The sequence below is a fragment of the Oculina patagonica genome, chromosome 6 (genome assembly GCF_052425735.1).
Source record: "Oculina patagonica isolate OP01 chromosome 6, crgOcupat, whole genome shotgun sequence".
Taxonomy (NCBI): Eukaryota; Metazoa; Cnidaria; class Anthozoa; order Scleractinia; family Oculinidae; genus Oculina; species Oculina patagonica.
This window is the reverse complement of record NC_135763.1, coordinates 35,499,118-35,526,946: the sequence shown is the minus strand read 5'-3', so window position 1 is coordinate 35,526,946 and position 27,829 is coordinate 35,499,118. Positions and strand designations below refer to the sequence as shown.

Here is a 27,829-nt window from a genome sequence, read left to right as displayed (position 1 = left end):
GTAGAACTTCTTATTTACTCTTGGTTTAGCAACCAGCAATGGTTAACTTTAGTCTCTCTTGGGTTGCTTAGATCGAGATAAATGGAAGACAAATAAAGTGTTATTTATAATTAATAAACAATCATGTGGTTTAAATTTATGTTTGGTTTAAAATTTTTCAAACCAGTTTGAGTTTTTATAATCTGAAACAAAAGGTAACAAAAATCAAACTGGTTTGAAAAATTTTAACCCAAACATAAATTTAAACCACAACATAAACGTCATGAACACCTTTTATCGTTACACTGTTATTTACAGTTGCGTATCCCGCGAATATTCATTTTCAACGGTGTGGTTACAGTTATGGTTTCTTGTATTGTCTTCTTCGCCTTGTGTTGTACGATTCCTCAGGATGCTGGCCAATTTACTCTTGTACAACTCCAAAGCTTTTCCACTGGCAGCAAAAGACAGGAAAATAAATAGCCCTGCAGAAAAAGGATAATGAAACCAAAGGCATGAGTTGCATCTTTATATAGCACAAATAATAACAAGTTAAAATCTGTTGTTGTGAGAGTCAGAGGAGAGAAAACATGTATGAAGAGCGTAAGGATGAGGAAAAACGCGTTCTTTACTCTAGCTAGTTTCCCGTTGTCATTTATCTAGTACAAAATGGACACTTCGATAGCAATTTTTCTGAAACAGATAATGGGGCATTACTTTTAAGACAGTAGCTGATAATGAGCTTCAGAATTTGTGTAAGGTGGAAGGAAATATAAAAATTCTTAATACATTTAAGCTACAAGTAACTATAACCTCAGACAAAAATGTTGGGAAGCTGTGCACTTTTCTCCTCAGCTAATATCGGCCTTACACAATCAATACTGCAAAATGAGGAACCAACATTGATGTGGGGAATTGAACGGGGGGATCTCAAAGCAGTACAGGAGTGGGGATTGCTGACTTGAATTCGAAACTCCTTCTTATCGGGCATGTTTTTATAACCTTCCCAACTATTTTTGTCTGGGATCGTATTCCATTTTTTATTGTGCTGATCATGATACCAAAGACACGTAGTTTAATTCGTTCGTGCAATTTTGCTGAGGTTATTATTTAAAAAACGTACCTTGAAGACTGTTTAAAACCACACACGGGTACCACAAGAATGACAAAGCTTTCAAGTTTGCAGCAATTCCAAGAATCCATGTGACACCCATCACTGAAAACATTTTAAGACAAATCACAGCTACGCTGGGTCCATTTTGCCGACTTTTTTGCTGCTGCGTTCTCTGAAAAGGAAAGAAAGCCCGTAATAAAAACGTGCTTCTTCAACAAAACCAATCTGAATCTTTATGCCCATGCATCCTTATCAGACAGCCAGCCAGCCGGTCAGTTATTGGCCGTTTTTATACTAGAGACGCGTTATCCGTCTAGACGAGCTTCGGCAAAAATTTTGTTGCTCGTCTGGTTATGCGTCTCTGGTATAAAGACGGGCACAAGACGAGTTACGCGACTAGACGTGCTTCCTTTCGTTATCCGTCTTTCAAGACGCATTTTGAAAAGTAGCTCGTCTAGACGGGTAACTCATGCCCGTCTTTATACTGGACGCGCATAACCAGACGAGCAACAAAATTTTTGCCGAAGCTCGTCTAGACGGGTAACGCGTCTCTAGTATAAAAACGGCCATTCATTCATCCCCCCTCCGTCCATTCAGACAGTTCGTCAGTGAGACATATTAGTCACATATGTACAACCGTTAAGCTTATAATTTAAATAGTTTAAATCTTCAAAAGCTAGCTGTCAATACTCGATGTACTTGTGTACTTGGAATATAAACAAAAAAGGTGCCTATACGTTTTAAGTATATGAATAAGGCGAAAATTACCAGCTATTGTTAATGAAAGGATATATAATCACCAGAGTAACTGATGTTCCTCACCTTTCGAGCTTTGACAATGCAAATCACAGTGTGTCCCAATGCAAACAGATTGAAGGTTATCAGCAGTGCAACAGGCAAAACAAACGAATAAAGAATGGCTTTAGGCTGAGATATGAAACATTCCTCGTCTCCTTGCCCTGTTTACACAGAGAAAGCACGCAAGTTAAGAAAAATATAAGCTTTTTCACTTCTCGAACACAGTAAGTTTCTCAATGTAAGCATAATATAATAACATAATCTTAGCACTAATTTAATTATTTATCTTAAATACATGAAAAGTTATATCATCTTGAAGATGAAAGCTAGTCTTGTAATAATCCCTTGCGTTTTGGGCGTGTACAGCTAATTCGAGAATGGTTGTCGAAACAAAAGCACAAAAGTGCACGCGGCAAGACCGAAAGGTGGTATGGGTAGAAGTAGAGAGCTACTGCCACGCCGGGCTGGCGTGCGCGTGAAATCGGCACACTCGTTAGCCCGCGGTAATAACTTGATTCAGCGGCTTTTCGCAAAATGTTGTTCGCTTGTTCAATATGGCGGAACTCATAGTTAAACTTCACGATACTGTTGCTTCTTACGTGCATGCACCCGACAAATTTAGCGACAAACATCGGGATGGTGCTACAGCTTTCAAGGGCCGTCGTTAAACATCACACGTTCCCCGAACAACAACGCTACAAATATCTGCGCGCCCTCGAATCTCGCAAGAAGTTTACAGGTGGAATAAAAGCCTTTGCAGGATGCTGAAACGTTCCCGTCACTTCGCCCCTGTTATCTTCCACTGGGCTGTTTGAACCTTGGTCGGTCTTGCCTTGGCTGGGGACAGTGAAGGATTCACGTGGAGGAATATAAAAGAAGAGATCATTTTATTCTTTCTTGGCAGTCGCTGGAGGGGAAGAGTGTAAGTGGGGTGGATATAGTCGAGCAGTGGTAAATCCAGGCCAGTAAGTGAAGTTCTCATAAGTTTATTTTTTGCCACTGGAAATTAGGTGTTCCTCAAATTCGTTTTACCGTGGTTGAATATCTTGAGTTACTGCTCTGCATGTAAGGAGAAAAAAGTAGGGACTATTAAAATGTGGCATCAAAGTGGATGATCAGGAGAAATTATTTTTCCTGGATTCATTTTAACTTAAAGCCTCTTTATAAGGTCTGTAGGAAAAATGAGTCTGATCTCTGTTTTCAACCTGTTGATTTTACCTTCTTGATTGTTCCTTTGAGAGAGTGAACAGTCACTTGTGCGTACTTTTTTATTCACTCAGCTGTCTTCTTTTTTTGTGTAGTTCATAAATTCCATCCTCCCCCCGGAGGGATTTTTCCCCTTTCAGTTAATTTATATTTTTTAACATTTTGTCTTTCAGCCCCCCCCCCCCCCCAGATTTTCTCCCTTCTGTGGGGGGAGTATGGCTATTTTCTGGTCACATGGGGGAAAGTGGGGCTGCTAAATTATGGTGTTAAGAAATTGTCTTGCCTTTCCCATTTTAATTTGATGAATCAAGTGGGTAGGGAGGTGACTTGAATTTTAAAATTTTTGTTTTCCACATGGATTTTCTTTTTGATGGATGTAAAAGTATTCCAATATAATTAGGACTTTTTCCTTCACGTGGAAATGTGGTGGTTCCCAATAGCATGACTTTCCGTTGATCTGAAACAGCCTTATAAAGGCTAAGTATGGCTTGTTTTTATTTGCAAGGGAGGGCTTGTTTTCCTTCACTGCCGGTATGGGTCTCATGGTTCCGTACTAACCTCACGAGTTGTGAGTGTAGTGCGTGATATGAAAGGACTGGCCCGCGGCCCTGCATCGTGTATCCAACCAAATCAAATTTCATATCTTTTTTGTGGTTGGTGCTCCATTGGGATGTTCAGCAGAGGGAAAAGTGAATTTGTGTTTATTTTCTGTTGAGGGCAGCAAATCATTTTTCAGGCCCTGTCATTTTCTCTGGTGGGTCGAAATATTTGTGGCAAAGATGTCTCCCATGAAACGAATTCATTCTTTTTTCTCCCTTTTTATTTTTTCTTTTCTTCACAATATCTTCTGTGCAAACTTTTTAAGTGGAGCTTCATCAGGCAGGGTTGAAATGTAACTCCATTTATTGAACTGTTCCTCAAAAGGTCACACTTTTGATATGTGGTTCTGAATTACTATAATATAACTTCCTGCTAGATTCTATCTTTAAACTGTGTAAGTTTGCTACGCTTGGTAGGGGGCTGGGGACTCTTTGGCATTCACCCTAGCTGCCACATGAGCCTGTCATCATAATTCCATGGTTGCCATGTAAACTCCTCACCCTCACCAATTGCCCCATTCACAGTGTTTTTGTTATCAGCATGGACATTTGCAAAGGAGGAAAAGAATGGGCTGCATACTTAACTCACAGCAATGTGGCGGCCACTTCTGTCAGAGGAAAATGAATTAAATTGCACAGGATACCCTGCCACAGTATACTTCTTACTCTCAACATAAGCATGTCAAATAATTTTTTTGCTGGCTTTAATGAGACTCTGAATCTCGGAAGCTTCGTTACTACTGTCCTCCGGGTGCACATCCACCTATGCTACTTTGAATTGTATGGAGCCTCAAAATAGAGGGACTCCAATAAATGAAATATCTCTCCTTATTTCCCCTTCACATTTTACTAATTTGGTTGTAATTTTAACTTTCACTGAAAATTTACGCTGCTTCTCGACACTATTTTCTAACTTTCAGGCTTTGCCTTACAGATTTTTTTTCTTTCTGATAACTTTACACACCTTTAATTACTGAGTTCACTCTTCTCTTTTTAACTGTGAACATCTACTTCTTTGGCTGCAATATTCCTCTCGAGTGCCCAAATTAGGTCTTTTTCACTTCTGTGCACCATCCTCCTCGTGGTTTCTTCCTGGATCGTGGCTTACGAACTATCTTAGCTGTTCTAGTTTCCTGGCTGTTCATGTGGTGTCTTTCTTCGTAGCTTCATTCGTCTTTTCCTTTTCGTCTCGGAGAACTTGTTTTGAGGGGCCCTCACTAACTCTAGTTCGGATACCTGGGATTGGTATCTTTTGATCTGAAAAGTAAAGATAACGTAATTAACTTGATTTATATTGAAGGTTTAAAATGTTCTCTGGCTAAAAAGTTTTAAAAATAAGAGCTTTCCACTGTTTAGGTAAAAGAACAGAGGGCAAATTTTTATGCAATAATGCTCTTTATCCTAGATTTTATCACCATTGGAGGTTTTCACAAAAAAAACCATAACTCATTAAAACACACAGTAGAGAGAGTTGATTGATAAGGTGCAAAATGCTTTCACCTGCTTTAGATTTCATGCTAGCATCACTGGCTTATCATACAAGAATATGCTTACGGATAATGTTTTGCCTGGCCAGTAATGTATGACCCACAGCAATGTTGACACCCAGCAGAGGCTGTACTTTTTGCACAGGAAAGGCTCTTTCCTTTTTCCAGGAAAAGCATTTGGCTTGTGCTTGATCCCAGCATAGCCATGAGTCATGGCTGTGAGTAAACATTTTAATTGCCATGCAAAAAAAAATTATTCAGCATGATATTTTCAAAACCCTGAAAATAATTACTAAATTACTTATTACAGTACTTTCCAATGCACGACTTACCCTCTTGCTTACACGATCGACTTTTCTTTTTTCTTCTTGAAGGCTTTGGCAGTTTTCAAGGTAAATTTCTTGTAGTGCTTTTCTTCTAGTCGCTAATTTACCAATCGGAAAACGGTACTTCGCAGTAGTTTTTGTGTTTCTGTTGTTATGCCTCCCTTTTTTTCCCATTGCTGTTTTTGCCTTTCATCCCTTATGTCGAGGGATTTTGACTGGCTGGTAGACGGCGCGGTTCAGTTTTTGGGACAAGTAAACCTGGAAAGCAAGAAAATTTTAGAATTTAGTAACAGATAATTTTTCGAGGGATCTATCGTTTTGAATTCCTCAGAATAAGCAAAGAAAATTAGCGAAGGGCTTAAGTTGATCAACTGAGAAGAAATAGATACTTGAAACAGCACGATCATCGATAAATGTCAAAAATTCTCTTCGGTTTCGGCGAAGCAAACATTGTAAAATGGCTGACCTCTCTGCAGACCATGTGCTTTTCTCTATCCCACAGATCATAGCGGTCCATGTAATTAGATATTCAGTTGTTTTATATGCAAATCTATGCAGACAAAAGGGCGGCCATTTTGAATTTTGAAATTCGAAAAACCGCTGACAAAAAACGTGCCATTTTTGGACGCGCGCCAGCCCGGCGTGTGCACGTGCTGAATCCCAATCAGATGGCGACTTGACAATCGCAAATTTGCACGATTTCTTCCTCTTCAGACATGTTGAAACAATGTACCACGCTGAAGTTGAGAAGAATTTTCAAAACTCAAAGACATATGACAGTAAAAAGCCTCTTGAGAGGAAAAAAAAAACTTTTGGTACAAAAATATTAAACTTGTACATTTCCTCTATGCAAAATTCAAGTGAATACCTAGAACAACTTTCGGTATTGTCACGTTCACTTTTGTGCTTTTTTCCGACAACTCTTCTTCAAATCAGCTGTACATACACACAGGTTCACAACGCAGCTTGAAATGAAATGTTTTTCAAATTTTGACTTGTAGTACTTACCATATCCGATAGATCCTTCTTTGACATGATCAGTTATAACACAGGCAACCACAAACAACACAGGAGATCCCCAGGCATACAGACAGTACTTCATAAGACGTTTCGTATAGCCTCCGTGTTGATTTTGACGATGTGCAGCAACACCCTCTTTAAAAGAAATTACCAAGAAGTCAATTAAAATAAACTAATGTTTATATGTTGGGGTAAGTCAAACTCATGTTGAATCATACATTAAGGTCACTATAACTAGAATGGATTTACAATTCGAGCTTTGTTATATGGGATGGACAAACCCATCCGACCTCCAAGAATCACTCCGCCCTACTTCGTCCGCGAAGTCCAACCTTTGCGCATTTTGAACTTAACTTTCACAAATGTGTTCTCCATGGGAGCCTTTCACTAATAAAGACAGTCGAAGTTTCGACGATTTGATTTAAAAATTATGTGGAATACCGGTAAGTTGCTGGATTCTCAGTTATCAGTTAATTTTCGGCAATTTCTCTACCGTGTTGAAAAGAACCGTGTCAATCTACCGTGTTATAAAACAAAGCTCAACCGTGTTAACCAAATGCAAACAAAGGCCACAAGCACGTTGCTGAAAATCAATTGTTTTAATTCGCATAATCGCACGATAAGCGTGTCGTGTTAGGACCGTGCGAACGTGTTGCTGCCGTGCCGTGCGCGTGCGTTCACCTTATTCCCTGTTTTCCCGTGGAGGGTCACATATATTAATTACAATCTCAGCTTTCTAACACATCCAGAAACTCCTTGTAGACTTCTGTGATGTATGAGAAAATGAGTGAAAACGTGCTTAAACCTAAATTGGAACATTAATGAGTAAGTCAACTATGCCAAAGTTACCTGAAACGTTGGTGAAAATCCGACGGACATCATAAGCCATAACAGACATCCACGTAAAGGAGGAAAGAACAAAGAAATGAAGAAGAACTGCAATTGCCAGGCACGTGTTATGATCGTCGGGTTTAACCGCTGAAAGGAAGACGCTTTGGTACAGCAATAGAGACAATGCCAAGTTTATTATGATCTTCCCGGTTAAGTTGCGGAGTTCAGCAAACAGGATATACGTCATTAGCAGAAGAACTAGAGAAACCATTGACACTATACATCCGATTGCAGAAAGAAGCTGGAGTAATGCTGGCGTTTTAGTGATATAATGTTTACCGCCTTTTTTCTCCGTCCTTGAAAAATTTCTTGAAAAGTTCACGCACAGCAGTAATTTGCTGTCACGAATCGCGTAAGTCATATTGTTGTATATCTTGTTGTGAGGTTTCACGTAGATGGAGCCATTGGATAGTTGCACGAAGTCGGTTTCATTAAACGATATGACAGTGCAATTTGTATTCCAGTTTTGGCTTTCGTTGTGCTTACTTTGTAGATGATCATCGTCGGATCCATTATTCAGTTCTGTTCTAATTCCCCTATGTACCTCAGTGTCGTTGCTTTCATGTTCGTGTTTTGTAGTATGTGATCTGGTTGAGACAATCTTTTTGCAGTTTCCCGCGAAGGGATCGAAAATTTCGTCAGTTTGACATGAGAACTCTTTTTCAGTGTTCTTAATAACATAATTTTTCCAATCTTTTACTTGAACAGTGTACTTAGAAGTGGAACTAAAATCAAAGAGAATGGTGAGCGATGATATTGCTCCATGATCATCCATTTCACATCTACGTTCCAGATCATTTAGCTTAAAACCATTACACAAAGCGCATTGTGGGTTTCTAAATCTTATGTTTTGAGAGCAGACTGGAAAAGCGTATCTCAGACACTCAGTTTGGCAGTAATATCCATTTTTCTCTGGGCTGATATTGTGGCAGTCTTGGAACCGAGGAATGCATTTTTTTAACTGGGAAGGTAACTCGCCTGCTCCCGGTAATTTGTCAATCAAGCAATTCTCAGGGCTAGGTAAAAGGATCTTATCATTGCCTAAACTAAAGCTTTTCAGATTAAACGATCCGCTACTGTTGCAATCGAATCGGAGCTTCCAGAAAGCTGTTTTTACTGCACCATTACACCTTGCGCAGAATATATTTCTGTAATGCACGTCACTGTCTTCGTCAAATACTGGCAGATTTCTCAAAAGGTCATTTTGATCTTCATCCTGGCATTGTTGTCGCACAATTCTATCGGTCCAGTTTTTCGGGCACGTGTTCCAAACTGCATAGCTAATGTACGATGGATGTATTACACCTTCCAGCCTCAAACACGTTTCATTTGAGGTCGAAGGACTTCTCTGGGGATAAACATGCGCTTGACATCTATAAAAAAAAGAAGACTAATTTATACAGGACTGACAGAAAAGAGTATCAAATGTTTGCTCTTAGAACAATTTAATATATCACTTGAATTTCTTGCCATTGCCGCTTGTGGTCAAGCCAACTTGATGGTTTGTGGTAAACCATGATGTGGGATTTATATTAATTCAGCTTGTGTTTACTGACTCCAGCTTTTGGCTCAAGGTAGCGTACTAGTGTAGCCTGCGTGGCCGACGTTCAAAGGGGAAGGAGGACGGGAGTTCGAGTGCGATGCGCGAGGTGCGAGGAGAGAGCGCGAAGCCTCCTCCTTCCTCTTTGAACGCCGGCCACGCAGGCTAGTACTAGTGTGAATTGGCACATAGCTTTTGACTGCTCCAAGTTGAAGGTTTTTGGTTTGAAGACAGGTACTGGTACTATTTTGTGGGTATGTTTTGATTGTTTCAAGACGTTTGTTTTGTTAATATTATATTTAATGTGAACTGCGGGAGGATTCATGACTCCAACTCCTTAAGCACGGCTTCGAGGTCATCTCTGCCCAGTTGTAGCAAAGTTTCCAATACCAGAGTGTGTTAGTTAGTAGTAGATAAAATATAAGCGGGAGATCTGTATGGGCGTTTACAATGGCGAGCCGATAGGCGAGCCATTGCTGAAACGGCTATACTGCTCGGACGCGAATATTTTATTCTACTTGTGAAATGAAAACAATAAATTGAATGCAAAGAATTGTTATGCAATTCGTAGAGATCTGTATCAAAAGTTAATGAATACTAATTAGCTGAGCAGGAGTTTGTATCAAAAGTTAATTCTACTGTTTGGTTTGTATTGGAGTTTACAGTTATGTACATGTGATCTGAATCCTGTGATGTGATCGGTTTGCACCCTCATGAATAGAAAATGAATTTTACAAGTTTGATTCAAAGATTGTTTATACACTGAGCAGCTTTTAGTACTCATGATGATGGGATTGACTTGATACATCTTTTCGTCACGAGTAAGTGACGCCATTCAGTTCCTTTTTCCTTAATTAAATAGACACGCAGAAGAGTATTGACAAAACTATTGAGAGCCTTGCAATAGAAATTGTCTTGCCACAAAGGGAATTTAGAATGAATACCTTACACGTGCTAAAAATAGATACTCACAATGAATTGAAGTCAAAACAACAGTCACCAAAGTCTTCACAAAACTCATCACAGTAACATTTTAGTTGCCGAAAAGCGTTTCTCTCTTGCACTCCACAGCGACTTTCACAACTGTACTCGCTTATATAGAAGCGTTGTGTTAAATTACGTATGTTTTCTTCCCACTGCGATTCTAGATGTAGTATGAAATAAAAGATATTAGTAAATGTAAACCTCTGGATAATGATTTTCTAGCTTTCTGATTGGTTCCTTCCCTTACGAATCTGAGCCATTATCCTTACGTTGACCAAATATGGAGAAATGATGACGAATTTCCTGTACTGGGATTTTTTTGTGGACGCGAAAAAATATTTTTCCTCGTCGCGTTAGTAGTGGACAAAAATAATTTCGAGATTCGAGGAAGTTTCGCCCCAAGAAATTCAGAAAATCTTAGAAAAAGCTAAGGTACACCGTCAAACACAAAAAGGCCACAAAGTTTGGGCTGAAAAAAAGCGTGTGTTTAATTCATTTTAAGACGCTCAAATAAAAATACTAGCACTTATATAAATTAAACAACATTCACGACATTTCGTAATTGTGAATTAAAATCTGAATGTTTACCGTGTTTCAGAATGGCTTGCCAGTCCTGGTGGCCTAAAGTTTTCTAAACCAATCGAGGAAATGTCGAAATTAAAGAACTGAATGACTGTCTCAAGTCTTTTTACACTTCAACGAGAAAACAAGATTAGGTATTTATCATACCCAAATTCAACCAAAAATCCGGTGAAATTTTTAGTAGTTACGGTGATGAAATTTGTCACGCGTCTCCCCGTGTGGCCTGCGAGAAGAATTTTTGTGTCTTTGACACTTTTATCAAGTTTTTCTTTTGAAAATTTTTTGATTCGTTTGTCTGAAGTTTTATTCTCTACATTTTAATAATCAAAATTAAACGAAAACATTAGAAACTTCGACTTCAGTCTAATTGTTTCAGTACTCTTCGGCAAACATCGCGCAACTGGCGAGCGCGCACAAGTTTAGCCGGGTTAGGCGGAAGAGTTTTTATTCCTTTTATGACCGGTAAACAACTACGTGAAAGTGGCCATGATATCGTGGCATATCAGATCAATGACTTGATATCGTAGGATATCAGGACAGTAGATCTGATTGGCTACTAGTGAATTCGGGTACGGTAAACACACATATAAACCGAACTAGCCAAAAGCATTTAACTTAATTAAATATCGATTCTCCGTTCAATTTTTATTAATTAAATATCACCAAATGAAGACAAAAATGCCAGTTTCTTAGCTTATTAAATCCACTGATTAACTGTCTAAATAACAAATTAAAGAATATAAAACTTTCGGTTCCTTTCCATGTTTTGCACTCAACTTAAAAAAAAAATACCCATCCATTTCACTTCCGAGATGGCGTACAAAGAACCCGCGCCACAGTAGAGCGTTGTCATAGCCATTTGAGGAAGTGTTATAACGTATTATGGTCTTTATCAGATTATAACGACATGGAAACGGAGGTTTTATTCTTTTGTGAAATTAGTACGGGATTTAAAAAAAAGGGGGCGAAGATAAAACAGCAGCATTTTTTTACGCACGCCCGCGAAAAATCTGGTGGTGCGTAACTTCAACATCATATCTATTCTTTATATTCGGATGAAGAGAAAGATACCAGCGAGAATCCTAGCTTTTTGATATGGCAATTTGAAAACTACAGAAAACGACTCATAAACGGCCATTTCATCAGTATTTTTCATGACACATCTTATATAAATTCTCGTACGTTGCTTAGAAACTCAGGCCCATTTATAATTTAGGATGGCATTTTGAATTTATTTCCGTCTTGGACTATAAAGGTAAACAACAACATTTTTCACCCTACCATTTCTTAGGATCCCATCAGGACTACAGTTGCGGTGCAAAGTGCTAAGAAGAAAAGCGTCAAGAGAGGGTCCTAGAAAGAGATTAGAAACATCTGTAAATACAACAGGACCAGTAGTTGTCGGTATAAATAAGGTGCACGCATGTACGTAAAATGGTACCATTTTTAACTAATATGATCGCGGGTATTGACATCAGTCCAGCATACAAAAATATTTTATGGACAATCGGTTTCGAAAGTTAAAAGTGACTGAATTGAGTAAAAGGAGATAAGAGTAGTATTTATCGGCTTCTTTTTAGTGAAATACCTGTGACATTGCCTTCGATCTCCTTCCAAAAACAGCTCGTAAGGCAAAACATCGAAAGAAATGATACAACTCTGAGGTGGCGAGGAAGAATCAGCATTTTCTGCTATATCACACACCTGAAAAGTTAATTAATAAGTGTCTCAGCAAGATATTTCTCAGAAATACAGTGAATTACAGTCTTTTTTTGCGTAGAGAATTATACCAGTCCAGCTTCATTAAAGAAATATGCACGGATCTGTACCAGTATGACGTCAACTTAACAGCCTGTGATATGCTGTTTCACACATACGTTAAATAATTCCTTCTGGTGGGGAAAATGGTCTTATTTGTGTTTTATTTCATATTATTTAAGATTTTCAATCAACCAAGTTAATGGAATTTCCCTGAATTGAGCTTCCACTTAGAAAATATTACTATTGAAAAAAACTTAACACGTCGTCTAATGTGGAAGGTCCTTAAAACTATTGAAAAGAAGTCTTTTGTTTCATTTACAGTGAAAACTAAACAACCTTCTTCTATTTTCACGAAAATGCAATTACATAACCAAGACGTGAAGACCTTCCTACTCTTATATACAGCAAATTCATTCCAAATATCATTTTGTATCAATATGCGTAAACCTTCAATACAATTACAAGACTCGGCTGATTAAAAAAATATTCATGCTGCGAAAGCAAGATTTATCGGCTCCATACTAATTGTTGTGCGTGTGCATTTAGGAAAATGGTGTTTGCGAAGCAATATATGTTTCCTCGTTTATGGGGGCCTTCTCGAACAGTTTTCAATATAATTTTAACACTGAACGAATTAACTGAAATAAAAAGGTCCTTTTTCGCTGTACTATTATTTGACTTTAAAGGGTTTTTATTAAAACAAAAAAAAAAAAAAAAAAAAAAAAATTTTTTTTTTTTTTCTCTCTTTTCTCTTTTTTTTTTTTTCCTTCCTTCTTTTCATTAACTAAGAGTTAGTCTTAGACAAACTTAACGTTTCTTTGACAATTTTAACTCTGTAAATGGGAGTTAAACTATGAAATGTTGAAATAAAACAAACGATATTTTAAGGTTTGGAATGTTAAAACCTACATCATAACTCAAAAGAAGGAATCTTTGTAACCACAAGAAGTGAGCTGAGGTATACTATTTCTTTTATAACATTGTTATTTCTAGTTGTATTAATAGCTAAACTTATCAAATTTAAAAAGTGAAAAGGATAAATAAAATACCTGGCATGAAAGCTGACTGTTGTCTCTGTTAATAGTTGATCGTATTTAAAAGTCTAAACAACTCACGGCAAAACACGCCCAATGCAGCTGTTGTTTTCATTTAATTTGGGAATCAATTAATCGCCGCACGCAACATAATAAAACATTGAAAAAGTAACATGCCTTCGTTCGACTTTTAGCGAACACAGTTTTCAACATAACCACTTAAAGTAACCAGCCGATGTATAAAAGTTAAACCTGCAGTAACAGGAAACCTAGTTTATTTTTAACTTTAATCTCACAAGAAAAAAGCTTCTGTACACGTTAAAATTACCTTTATTTCTTTTTTCTACCATTACTAAACCTTTTAATAGCGGCAATTTTCTTTGACATACGTAAAGGTCATTAACGTTTTTTTCACATGGTGATTAATCTTAGCTCTTTGAGTGCAAAGGCTTATTTTTTTTTACTGTTTAGTTTAATAGTCAGGTTTCGAGGTTAAAGTAGCTAAAGCAGAGAAAGTATCAGAAAGTTGGCACATCAGAGAAAATGTCGAAATAATTGTTGAAATATTAATCTTAATATAATATACTGGCTTTCAAAAGTTTGACTCGAAGCATTCAAAAAATTAATCATCCTTACGATATTGACATATGGTACCTTAGCTAAATGTAAGCTTTTAGAGTTAGCTGGTCAATTAAGAAATTAATCCCACAAATAGGTCCTAAATTGAAATGGAGCATTTGATTGGTTTATCTGAGCAATACGGAGCGTTAAGATGGCCGCTAAGGAAATGACTGTAGCAAATTCCATGTCTTCTAATTTTACGCTACGGGGAGCAACATGATTGATTTGTATTCAGTTTATATCTCTTCCGCTCTTTGCAACAGCTGTAATGAAAATTGGGTATTTATTCATTTTACGCTTACAACAGCAGCTATTTTCAGCAGTTTTATTATTAACCTCAAGCAACCAGTCTTTTTTTTACAGAAAATGGCCCCTAACGCAGAGAAACTTGTTTTTTTTTTTTCCTTTTTGTTCAACAAGAAATTAATCATAGTTAATTGCAACGGTTGTAGTTTTTTAGCCGTAAGCTTCCTTTTTCATTCTACAATTATTTCACGTCTTTTAAATGAAGGAAATACTTAACTTCGACAGACTTTTCATCTATGGGTCTATAAAATGCTGTACAAAAATGCTGCCTTTTATCTCCAATTATTTCCATTAAGACACCAAGCCTAGGCTAACTTATTTCATGATTATATGACAAAGTGTTACATAATTAAAACATACGTGAGTGTGTTATTAATTAGGTTAGTCAAGGATGCACAACAAAATTCGTATTTTTTCGAATTGCTTAGAGTAAATTTTGTAAAGAAAAATTTATTTGCAACATATCGTGATATTGACTAAAACATTATTACTCTGGCCTTGAGGCTCATGCAATATTGTGAATCTTCGAAACATCACACATGTCCAAAGAAAGACTATCGCTAACAACTTAACACCAAAAAATATACATTGCTGGGGAATGGCAGGAGAATATATCAGATATAGTTCAAAGGAATCACTTTAAAAGAAGTGGTGGCGATGTTGCAATAAAATGAGCCCTACAAACTTTATACCGAAGTTTCATAGAGAAAAATATAAAGGATGAATTTGCACATTTTTTCCGAAAAACAGGAAAGTGAAAGGGGTTGGTGACCATAACAAATTTCGTGTTGTAATTGATCTATAACTCGGCTTTGCTTTTTACATCTTAATATGCACCGCAAATGACCAATAAGAATTTAGAAATAATTTCTTAAGGTTTGTTATTATTTCAAGACTTCGGAACCCCATTATTGTAAACGTGACGATATTGTAACCGTGTCCAAGCCAATCAAACGTTCTTCTTAAACGTCTACTTTTCGGTTCTTGGTTTTTTTGTTTTTTTTTTCTGTTTTTCTTGCATTTTGGTTTGTGTTGTTTTTCTCTGGCCTCATCAGGGATGGGTTAATAAAATTTGTATGTAGTATGTATGTATATCGGGTCCGGTCGCAGGTAATTAATTTGTAAGCGCTGCGAGAAAAACAAGCATCTCTCAGGGAGGGTGAAGCCGCACTTTTTAATGCTAGTTAAACAACACAAAGAAACAAACATAACATCTAAAACTTAATTAATTAATTAATTTTATTAAAGCAGGTTTTAATAAAACTATGTAACATGCGCTGGTATCACACAACTTAAGCAATAAAAGTAGGTTGTACGAAATCATTATTTATAAGCATCCCAGCAATACTTTTCGATACTTACACTGGCTTTGTTGTTCAGGCGATAATCAATGCTTGCTTCTTTGACGTAGCACCCATTATACATAGTGCTAGCATTCAATTTAGGTGTAGTACGTAGCAATACATGTACATGTTGCTAAAAAGTGATATTAAGCAAATATGATTTAAGTCAGGTGCACCGTCAATAGTAATTAAAATGAGCGATCTGTTAATTTGTTCTTTTGCTTGCCTGTGGCCTCTTTGGTCTGCAACAGCCCTTTAACTAATTCGAGGACTAGGATTTGCTGGTTATGCAATGAAACATAACGTAATTCCAAATTAACCTAAAGAAAATATAGAGAGGCTTATGTAGTATATCAAACACGAGAGTGATTCATCACATTATGAAGAGGGCCCTGCAGGGGTAAAATGGGAACTGGGATTTGGGCAAATTTTACTGCAAAAATGGGGGTTTGGGTCACCGGGGGACTAGGAATCACACCCAAATAATAATAACAAATAGAACTGGGACTGAAATCTGGAAATTTGGGAAAATAGTAGGCTAGGAAATGGGATTTGGACAAAATTTGGGCTGGGAAATGAGATTTTTTATACCCCCCTTTTGGACACTCTTCCAGACACCGAGAATATACGACGATGTGATGAACATCACACACTCTCTCTCTCTCTCTCAATTCCAAACTAAACCTACTGACAAAGCGAAGAAATAAGATTGTTTACATATATGATACTTAAGACCACATATTCAAACCACCACCACGGTCCTTTTTGCTTTGATTTTTTAACGCGATGGATTAACAATGGGTTTGCGAATGGGATTTGAACCTATGACATCCGTGTTATCCATGCACGCATTGGAAGCCACGGTGCATGAGTTAAAGTGTACCAATGAAAGTAATAGATCTACAATGTTTACCGTACAAATTTACCATCTTTATTATTTAGTAATTTACCTTCTATACCAAAGTTAAATTAATTTACCGACACTACAAGTACTCTTTATTTGATGCCGTTAGTTATTTAAACGTTCGTATCCTGCATATCTTGGCCTTCATCTGCGTGACAAATTAATTGCTCGCTAGGCCGAATATGGTTGCTTCTGTTGTCTGCTTCGCTTTTTGTTGTAGGTTTCTTGAGGATGCCGGTAAGCTTGCTTCTGTACAGCTTCAAAGCCTTTCCAGTAACAGCAAAAGACAGGAAAATGAACAGCCCTGTAGATAGTGAAATGATACCAATAGCATGAGCTGTACCTTTTAAGAACTAATAACACCAAGTTTGAATTTAATGTTGTAAGAGTTCCGAGGAATAAATCAAACTTGTGCCTATGGAACAGGGACGGGAATATGTAATAAAGCGCGGACTTCATTCATCTATACTTATCCGACTAGCAGAAATCTAGGTTCTAGTTTTACCTCGCCACCTTCCTAGCACAAAATGGCCACCTTCAAAAGGCAAATTACCTGATTTTAACACTGATTTTAAGCATCAAATTAAAATTCGTGTTAGGCCAGAAAAAATAGACATTTGTTTTACCTTTAAACATGCTTATTAGTTCGACTTTGCTCTAGCAGTTGGTAATTTAGCTATTTAATAGCGTAATACCCCAGGCACACCAAAGCTTAATGCTTACTTAAACCCTATCAGTGGCGGATCAAGACCTTCAGATAAGGAGGGGCGGGGGGGGGGGGGGGCGATCATTAATACCCTAGAATAAGGGGGGTGCTCTCTAAAAAAAATTTCTCGGCCCTTCGGGCCTCTATTTGTTCTAAAAATAAGGGGGGCTGCCCTCCGGGCCCCACCATTAGATTCGCCACTGCCTATTTAAGTCTCTCAGTTTTCTGTTGCTGACTGTCTCATTTTTTTTAAACCTGGTTTAGCTAAAAATGTTTTGCTGGTTCGAGTGGAATATAAGATTCAAGACATGCCGGACCGGAGTGCTGAATAAACATCTCTTAAAAATTGTTTGATGGACGATTCAGTTAATTGTTTCTGTACCTAACGACAAACCCTTTAATTGTAAGACAAGTTATAGATTAAGGCTGTTTAAAACACCTGTTTTAAAAATCATTCGCAAAATATTCCTGAACTTGAACAAGAAAACGTACCTTGGAGACTGTTTAAAACCACATACGGGTACCACAAGAATGACAAAGCTTTCAAGTTTGCAGCAAGTCCAAGAATCCATGTGACACCCATCACTGAAGCCATTTTAACACAGATCACAGCTACGCTGCTGCCATGTTGCTGGTTGGTTACTTGCCGGCTTCTCTGAAATGGAAAGAAAACTTAAATTCAAACGATTATCCACAGCACACCAATCAGAATCTACTTGTTCATTCTTTCTTAAAACGAGCCATTTATTCCGCTAACCATCCACTCACTGCAATTAGGAGTTAGGGAGTCAATCAGTGAGTTACTTTCAGGAAATTGATTGATCAGTCAGTTACTCAGTCACCAGTCAGCCAAAACGTGAGTCAGGCATTCAGTTAGTCAATTACTTTGTCTGACCGTCAATCAGACAGACAGACAGACAGACAGTCAGTCAGTCAGTCAGTCAGTCTGTCAGTCAGTCAGTCAGTAGTCTGTCAGACAGTATCAGCTTCACACAGACAGACAGACAGTCAGTCAGTCATTCGCCAGTCAGCCAGCAAGTCAGTCAGTCAGTCATGTAGTCGACCAGTCCATCAGTCAATCGGTCAATCGGTTTATGGGTAGGAGACATGTACAGTTAGATCACTTACTACTTTTGGCGCCTGGAACCGCCTCGCTAATAATTTGCTTGAGCAAGCTGGAGTTTATGTTTGTTGGTTGAATGGTTACTGGGTTGGTTGGTTTGTTTGTGTGTTTGTTTATCCGTCTGTTTGCGAAAAGCTAGAAATACTCACGCATTCATTCTCCAAATTTCGTGTAAAACTATTGGAATGCGCTATCATTCCATTTTAGAGATTTGCCAAAGAGAGCTTTCTACATTGAAACGGTCCCTTCTAAATCCGTCCATGGGAATTGACCTAAGTTTCTTGCCAAAATTATATTAAATAATATAATAGATGGTTCAATCATAGAGATTGATCAATGAAATACGATAGCGATGGAATTTACTACGTTATCTTTGGCTATCAATGGCTTGGTGAAAGAATTCATCAACCAATGATTTCCATTACCTTTCGAGTTTTGACGATATGAATCACAGTGTGCCCCAATGCCTACAGATTGAAGATCATCAGCAGTGCAACAGGCAAAACAAACGAATAAAGAAGAGCTCGAGGCTGAGATATGAAGCATTCTTCTTCTCCTTGCCCTGTTTTTCCACAAAAGCACATAAGTCAGGAAAAATGAAATATCGGCACTTCTAGAACATGGCACGATATACCTTCTGCTCCAAATTATGTTAATTCAATTAATCTGGTTTCAATAATGTTAATTAAATTAACATTATCTGGCTTCAGTAGCAAGAGCTGACTGGAGAGTTTTCCTGTGAGAGTAAAGTATCTTGCCCAATAAGAACTCGATCCGAAGTCACCTCTTCTCGCACAGTAACATAATTATAAGATGTGCCTAGTACCAGCTTGTTCTTTTTTATCGTTTAAAAGGTTCAGGAGGTTTTTCTAGTAAATATCTGTATCAACATGAAATTAGAATAAAAGTACATCACCTTGGAAGTGTTAATTATTTAGTGCAGGTTAACCGACGCGAACACGCGATGTATGCAATTGCAAATTTGCAATTGCTTTTCAATTCCTACATGTAGCACTTACCATAACCGATAGACCCTTTTTTGACATGATCAGTTATAACACAGACAAGTACGAGCAACACTGGAGATCCCCAGGCATACAGGCAGTACTTTATGAGTCGTCTAGTATAGCTTCCTTGTCGGTTTTGACGATTTGCCACACCACCTTTACAACAAAAGTTGTAAAGAAGTTAAGACGTATATATATCGTGGAAAGTGAAGCTCATTGACAAGTAAAATCATAAGCTGCTATAAATAAAGGCAACTGTGACTAGCAAAGAAAGATTAGACCTTCTTCATTTGTTATGCATCATGTAGAAATGCATTTGATCTCCAAAAAAGTTCCTGTTCCTTCCTTCGCTCATGCAGTCCACCATAAAGGCCTCCATGGACCTCCATTACAAGTTCTCCAAAAATACCTTGCAAACGTGACTATGACTAATGGTATTGATGCCGCATTAAGATTACATACATGTACATTTACAGTTATCTTATTATCCGCTCCCCTCAGGCTGTTTTGGTGACTTTGCCAGAATGCTTATGGTGCAGCTTACAAGTAATGAAGGAATGATGCCCCTATGTGAGTGAAATTGAGATAGACCACTACACCGGGGATTACGTCCCCTACTCTTTACGTTAAGTGTGTTGGTTCTTTAACGTCCCACAAAAAACATTGTGTGCAAGGCTTGTGAGATGGGGCCTACAGTTTATCGTCCTTGTCCGAGAAGACTAGAGCATCTAACCATTTGCAGATGTCATTGCAAAGGCACCATATTCTCCTCAGTTATTTTAAGACCCTGAGTGTTGCTCTGGTCTGGGACTCGAACCCGAGTCCTCCCTTACGGTAGTCCAACGCTCTACCAACTGAGCTAACCGGTCGGCGGCTTGTATTCCACGCACTCAGACGCCTGTGATACATGGATAAAGACGTAAATGTAAAGTGCAATATTCATGAACAAGTTAACTACACCCAGCTTACCTGAAGTAGTGAAAATCCGACGGACATCATAAGCCATTACATTCATCCACGTGAAAGAAGAGAGAACAAAGAAATGAAGAAGAACTGCAATTGCCAGGCAAGTGTCTTGATCGTCAGTTTTAGCCGCTGAAAATAAGAGGCTTTGGTACAGCAATAGGGACAAAGCCAAGTTCATTATGATCTTCCCAGGTAAGTTACGGAGTTCAGCAAACAGGATATACGTAATCAGCAGGAGAACAAGAGACACCATCGACACTATACATCCGATTGAAGAAAGAAGCTGGAGAGATAGTGGCGTTTTTGTGATCTTATGTTTGCCGAATTCGTTTTCTGTTCTTGACAAATTTCTTGAAAAGTTCACGCACAGCAGTAATCTGTCGTCTATAATCTAGTATGTAGTATTGCTGTATATCTTGTTGTAAAGCTTCAAGTAGATGGTGCCGTTAGATAGCTGAACATAGTCTGTTTTATTAAACTCTATGAACGTACAGCTCGGAATGAATCCTGTCCTGTTTTCTACAACTTCCCCTGTTTTGTTCTCCTTCTCGTCACTTGAAGTTGGTGGTTCGGTTGAGACGATCGCTTTACAACTCCCAGCATAGGGATCGTACACCTCATCAAGGGAACACGACAACTCTTTTGTAGTTGTTTTAACTACCTTCTCTTTACTATCTTCTACCACAACACTGTATTTAGATGTGGAACTAAAATCAAAGAAGACAGTAAGAAGAGGTATACTCGCACCGCCTCCAAAGTGGCATTCAGTTACAAGATCATTTGGCTCAAAACCACTGCACAAAGCACACTGTGGGTTTCGAAATCGTTTCTTTTCGTAATTTCTTATGCAGACTGGGAACGCGTACCTCAGACATTCTGTTTGACAGTAAGACTCGTTTCTTTCTTGGCTGATGTTGCGGCAGTCTTGAAACCGAAGAATGCATCGTTTTAAATAGTTCAACTGGTGTCGTTCCGGTTTTTTATCAAACGAACATTTCTGAAACAAAAGAGCCACACTATTGCCTAAATCGACATTTGTAAGATTAAACCACCTCTGGCAATCGAATTGTAGCTTCCAGTATGTCGTATTAACTGCACCGTTACACCTTGCGCAAAATACATTTTTATACGTCACAAGGCTGTCTTTGTCGAAGACTGGTAAATTTCTTAAAAAGTCACTTGGATCCTCTTCCCGACATTTTTGTCTTACGCTTTCTTCTGTCCAGTTCTGCGCGCACTTGTTCCAAACTGCGTAACCAGTGAACACTGGTCGAAGCATTTCGTACTTAAGTGCAAAGCAGGTTTCATTCAACCTGAGAGCGCCGACCTGAGGACATATACGTTTTCTGCACCTGAGTCGTGATGAAAAAAAAAAACAGGAAATTAGCCATACAGGAAATCTACATTACTTGCAGTTTATGTAAACGTCAATTAATGTACAGAATTGTTTTTTTGTTCATGTAGAAAGGTTTTAGAGAATTTCTTATTTTTTGTGGAACTTTCACTTACAAAATAATTAAAACGAAAGGAGGCTGTACCATTTATTTACGGAATGTATCACTCATTTCTTTAAGCACAGAGTTCAATGTTTCAGCATTTAATTTATATTACTTGAAATCTTCCGGTACAACGAGTGTCGAATTTCAACATTCTGAAAGTTTCTCTGGCAAACTTCAACTCATGACCGCAACAAGCAAGTTGCCTAACAATGGAATTGTAAGCTGTTGCCACAAGCTCGTCGTCCTTGTTATCTTAACTAACACACGTTCACGATTAAATGTCATTTAAAATCATGTTGAAAAGAATTAACCTCGGACCCTCGGACGTACAAGTAGCTATTCCTTTATCCCTTGCGGAATTTTGATATGTCAATCATGTGTTCTTTATATTTGATGTTGTCATAATTACAAGCAGGTCTGGCCACACATCGTCATTTTAAGATTTTCTGAAACAAATTTCGCACGATTTGTTAATTTTTACATCCCATAAGCATTCTGGCTTGATCAATTTCCGTTTTTTTTTTTGGAATTTCTAAGAAAATGGTGAAATTCAAGATGGCGGATCCAAGATAGCGGCTCTAATGACGTCACGTGACGTCATATGACATCACAGCCACCGTCATCTTGTCTTGTAGATTAAGCTACGGGCATTCTGCTCAGTGCAAAATAATATCGCTGTGCCTTAATAAAACGAAAACCCTGGGGAAGGGTTCCATCCCTCTCTTGTACGACGGTGGGGATATGAGTTTACTTGTACGTCCGAGGGTTAACATGATCAAAAATCTTTCTTATTCAGATTCGGATTCAAGTAAATCGCTAATCATTTTAAACGAACATCCATTTAGCTAAATCGTTGTTACTCCTATCGTGTGGCTTCCATTTAATATACAAGAGCACAATGCACCACTGATCGACACTTACAATGCGTCGAAGTCAAAACAACAGTCACCGAAGTCATCACAGAGGTCATCACAATAACATCTTGGTAAGTCCAAAGATAATCCCGCTGAAGCATTTCTTTGTTCTGCTCCACACCGATTGGTGCAACTGTATTTAGAAAAGTCAAATTCGACATTCCCGTTCACGCGGTTTACAAAGCGGCGGACTTCTTCATCCCACTGGGGTCCTAGATTGTCTAATTAAAAAGAAACACTAAAATCAAACTTGTTACATTGTAAATTGCTTAAGGTCATTCCATGGAAATAGAACTGACAATGAATTTCCATTCAAACTTTAGCTATTGGTTGTTCATCTTAAGGTATCACGGAAGGAAAATTGGCGTTTTCATTCCAAGTGAAATTGTGTGCAAACCATCAATGGCAAACAAAATAAAGAATATATTTTCTGTAAGCTTATTAAATAAAGATTGTAATTTTGAATTTTGATTTGATCATATATACCATAATAAGCAACGTCAGCATTTTGTTTGCAATTATGATTAAGATGTTGAGAACACATTTGCGTTAGAGCCTAAACTTTTATGTGGAATTTGATCTACATATATTTGTCTAAAAAACGGGGTCTCAGATTTTTCTTTTCATGCTCCATTAATTTTTTATAAATTTTTAAACTTTTAAATGGCATTTTTAGGGAAAATGATAACATTTTTTGAAATAAAAAAGAGGGGTCCCGGTATTCGTCTAGGAATAACCTATAATTCCTTACAATATCAGCCTTCGAAAGCATTATTATTTGAACTTCACGTTTCGTGAAACCAAAAAAGAAAGAGAAGACAGAAAGCAAAATGCAAAATATAACAATAGTTGTACCACATCGACTTCAAGGAACAATTTAATAAATGTTTCATCAATCGACACGGATTCAACTTGTTCCGAGCATGCAGTGATCTCGAGGGCACAATTATATTATCACGAGTACTGGCCAAGTTCCCAACAGAAATTTGTGTATATTAATTTTATAGAAAGAAGGTGATTGCTAGAGTCAGAAAAAGAGAACAAAATGATAGGTCCCGGTACTCGTTTACGAGAAAACGACGATTTATCTCTCTTGCGAGCCAAACCGTATAGAAAAAGCCGTCATATTTTATTAATGTGCGCTCGCTAATATAATCACGCGTAAAATTTTGCGTAGTTGAGGAATTACCTTTACCCTTCCGTTCTGCATAATAACACTAGAAACTGCACTATTGGAAGAATGAGGTTCAAATGTTTTATCAAATGGAGGGCAAATTTTGCAGGATAACAAATATTGAGTTCTATTCCAATACCAGTCGTAAGACTCGTGTTTGCCAAAAACCAAACATTTGAAGTCCATAATTCACCATAATCTTCACCGCTCTGACTAGATTGTCGGAAACTTTCACTTCTCATAAACAAATAAATAAGTTACGGGGTTTGCGACATTTAGAGTAGACAAATTATTCGGTGATTTTTTTTTTCTTTTTCAAATTGACTGATCAAAGTGTCTAATTCCTTCCCTTGGTAAACAACCAACACATTTCCCTTTTAACTACAAATTAATTGATAGTTTCTACAAAGGAATAAGCAATCTTACCATCGGTTGGAGCCACATCTGGGTTGCACTTATGCCGCAAAGAACGCAAGAAAAATGAGTCAAGAGGCGACCCAGTAGGAGAAGGAGCAGATGTAAATGCACTGGATGTGGTAGTGGTGGTTGTTTCGCCGCCAGGAGAAGGCGATGGTGGGGATCCATCAGGTACTACTGGTAGCCCAGATCGTGGCCCGGATGGTGGATGTCCATCGGAGGAGGAGGATGAAGGAGATTGGGGTGGACCATCAGTTGACGATTGAAATGGTGTTTCTGATGGTTGCATCGGTCCGCCAAGAGATAAAGTTGGAGTAATCGTCGGCGGACGCTGGTAATCTGATGAAAAAGAGGACGACTAGGAGGTTAATCAATATTGTAGGAAACAGTAATGTTTGACTGATGAAATATATGACAAATAAAACAAGCCACTGAGTCAGAATTAGAAACTAAGCAAGGAGATTTAATCCGATCAAATGCGCACTCTGCTAAAAATGGTAAATCGAATCCGTGTTGTCGAAAGAAATCATGTTTGGCGGTTAAACTGCGGGTACAAATAAATAAAATGAAACAGAGCACTGAATACAAACAAAGATTAGCCACATGAAATGAGGCTGAGATCAAATGTGCACTGTGACGAAAATTCAAACAAATGGTAAATAATTTTAAAAAAGTCAAATCAGCATATCTCGAAAAATTGTCCTTCATGAAAAGGAGGATTTGCTCATCCCAAAGGGGAATAAGGTGGTCTAAAAAAGATACAGAAATAATGTAAATATGTTTTATTCTTTGGGTCTGAGTTTTTAAGGCAATCAGGGAGTTTATGGGTCTGAGTTTTCGGAACATCCAGAGAGTGTGAGTTTTATGGGTCTGGCTTTGAGACATCCAGAGAGTGTGCGTTTTGTGAGTCTTGGTTTTGAGACATCCAGAGTGTGTGAGGTTTTGAGTCTGAGTTTTAAGACATCCAGATAGTGTTAATTTTATGGGCCTGAGTTTTGAGACATCAAGAGAGTGTGAGTTTTATAGGCCTGAGTTTTGAGACATCCCGATAAAAACTGGGGGACAATTGTTAATATAACGTGAACACAAACACGTCACCCTCATGTTGATACAAGTCTGATAACTGTTGACAGGCTGTTGGCAGCTTTTGTTAGAATAGCAAGAATAATTTTGGAAACGTAACAAATGATGATGCATGTTAAGCTTCATGACACAAGCTACTCGGGGGAAAAGTTCCAGGGTCTCCAAAGAAGTCGCACAAATGACTTTCCGAACACCCGGTGTGGAATGGTGTGCGGAGAGAAAACATTTTTAGAAATGAAAATAATGTGATATCTTTGAAAAAAAGTGAAACTAATCTTGGGAAAATTTTCGGTTTTGAGGTTCATGGGTGTATCAGTATACACTGTATACTGATACTTAATAGGGCGAGAGGAGACTTATATAGTAATATATTCTTCTTTACCTGTGACATGGCCTTCGCTTTTCTTCCAAGGACATATTATAAGGCAAAGCACCGTGAGGAATAATGATACCGCTGTGAGTTGATGAAGAGGTATCAGCATTTTCTGCATACACCTAGCAATTTTAACATACAGTCTTAGCAAGGCTCTCAAGGAAATAGTTTCGGCCTTTAAAGTCCAACAAAAACTTATTTATAACGGGTTGGCATGTAACAGCACTGAAAGGATACCCGTTGGTCTCTGGAGCTAGAGTACTGTTTTTAGCTAACCTGAGTTTGCAACTGAACAAGAACAAATGTTAAATTAAAATTGACTTTCGCCTTCTTTGACACTGTCTCATTCCATTGAAACTAAGCAGAATATTTCTAATGAAAACATGCAGCAGAAAGGTTATTTATACAACAAAACCAGGTAGTAGGCGAACTCTGGATATGACGTTGAGCCATATTCAACTAATTTAGCTATTCGCGTCATCCGAGGCACGTGTGCTCAAAAATGTTAACGGACTTAAGAAAATAATTCCAGCTCGAAATCTATTGGCAAATACGGCAGCCATATTATAAAAATCAATAGAATCACAGAAAAAAATTTCCTGTTTCTTAACCAGAACCAAATTATCTTTGTTGACAAATGCATTGCTTGCTAGAAAATATACGGCTAGTAGTATATATGTACTCCAACAATATTCTTGGGGCAAGTACATTGACGGACAAATGGGTGCTTATTTTGTTCCAAACAAAATGACTTGGTAAGAAATAGCCTAAAGGAAGAGTAAACGGCTGGTAGGCAAAACCAAGGGGGAAAAGTTTCAGTGCGAAATAGCGAGAAATTCGAGGCAGCCATTGCTTGACCTGTCTGAGTTATACTTGGGAAATTACTCTACCTTAGTGAAAGATGGTAGGTTGATCCTGAGCTCGTTTTAGGTACGTTGTTTTAGTTTGTTACATTGGCCACTGCAGCCATCAGCACACCACAGGCAGTATAAATTTATCAAAACGAAGTCCTTCCTGAATTGGTGAATTGTTTTACTGTAGGAAAAATTCACACCGCAGTGAGAAGTATAAATTTAAAAGTCGGCAGTTGCCTAAGTTTTATATTAAGGAGATGTATTTTCTTTTATATATGCTTAAGGAAAAGTCTTGCGTAGATCGGCAAGTATTTTCTGATTTTAAACTATTAAAACTAAACATGTATTCTCGTAAGTACAAGAGCCATTTGCACCAGATCTGTAAAATACTTAAAAGACAGGAAGTTTTTTCCTTTACCCTTCAAAGCATTGGTCCTACATAAACTAAACACTCTCCTCGTTGTTTTTAGGAATTCTTCTTCGTTTGTCATTGGATAAATTGTTCAACTCTTCGGCATGATTGGAGTGAAACGCTCCAAGCAAGAAACACATTACGTTCATTGCTCGAATTTGCCTTTAGCAATCACGCTCACAAAGAGCACAAAAGGATATAAAATTTCGGACCAGGAAGAATGGAAAAATTGGAATTAGGTGCATCACGTTCGTGTACTTAAACTCATGAAATAGAATAAAAAAAACAAAGACAAGTAAAGAGTCTTCGACGCCAATATTCTACTGAAGAGTTTTTGATAGAAAGGGGCAGCAGCTGCTGAATTTGCATTACTGACGCTTTTCTGTCTTGATGGTTTGGTTTATAATATTTAGCGCTAGTTTGAGTTGCATCTTAGCCTTGTAGGTTTGGTTTATCAATATAACAGCTTATGACGCCATTATTTTTACTGCTGATTAAAGTCTTGTATATACCTCAGATCAAAAAAAGGTATGGACGGGTTGCTTTTGCGAAAAACGTCAAACCCGCTATGTAATATGTATTTCAGGCCAGTAACTAAATTACGTGCCAGTGGAAATTCACCTTGTAATTTAACAACAGATAAAAAAAAATCATAGAAAATAAGTTTCAACAAGACTTCAACTTACTTGTCAAAGAAAAGCGGCCTTTACGGTGAATAGTCTCGCTAAAGGACAAATTCCCACTGCGAGGAAAAACTTTAAATCGTACAACCGCAAGAAGACGTATATTTAAATTCTCACTTATAT

The 27,829-nt window shown here is 37.9% G+C and overlaps 1 protein-coding gene, 1 long non-coding RNA gene and 1 pseudogene across 3 annotated transcripts; all 3 read right to left on the bottom strand.

Moving 5' to 3' along the window:
• Positions 1 to 259: 259 nt before the first annotated feature.
• Positions 260 to 12,233, bottom strand: LOC144658061 (uncharacterized). Its single transcript, XM_078518383.1, has 8 exons — positions 12,115 to 12,233; positions 11,808 to 11,879; positions 9,933 to 10,104; positions 7,379 to 8,793; positions 6,518 to 6,664; positions 1,916 to 2,052; positions 1,103 to 1,265; positions 260 to 464 (listed from the first exon to the last, which is right to left on the bottom strand). Exons 1-8 carry the CDS (start codon positions 12,209 to 12,211, stop codon positions 292 to 294), a joined length of 2,376 nt encoding a protein of 791 aa, XP_078374509.1. The 5' UTR covers positions 12,212 to 12,233; the 3' UTR covers positions 260 to 291.
• A 4,375-nt stretch (positions 12,234 to 16,608) lies between these two features.
• LOC144658060 (uncharacterized) lies at positions 16,609 to 24,517 on the bottom strand (annotated as a pseudogene). Its single transcript, XR_013571639.1, has 8 exons — positions 24,477 to 24,517; positions 24,311 to 24,411; positions 22,718 to 22,931; positions 20,301 to 21,649; positions 19,344 to 19,487; positions 18,750 to 18,886; positions 17,694 to 17,856; positions 16,609 to 16,799 (listed from the first exon to the last, which is right to left on the bottom strand). The product of XR_013571639.1 is annotated as an uncharacterized LOC144658060 (transcript).
• A 10-nt stretch (positions 24,518 to 24,527) lies between these two features.
• Positions 24,528 to 27,103, bottom strand: LOC144657259 (uncharacterized). Its single transcript, XR_013571492.1, has 4 exons — positions 27,030 to 27,103; positions 26,648 to 26,792; positions 25,767 to 25,879; positions 24,528 to 24,640 (listed from the first exon to the last, which is right to left on the bottom strand). It is a non-coding gene; the product is annotated as an uncharacterized LOC144657259 (long non-coding RNA).
• Positions 27,104 to 27,829: the final 726 nt, after the last annotated feature.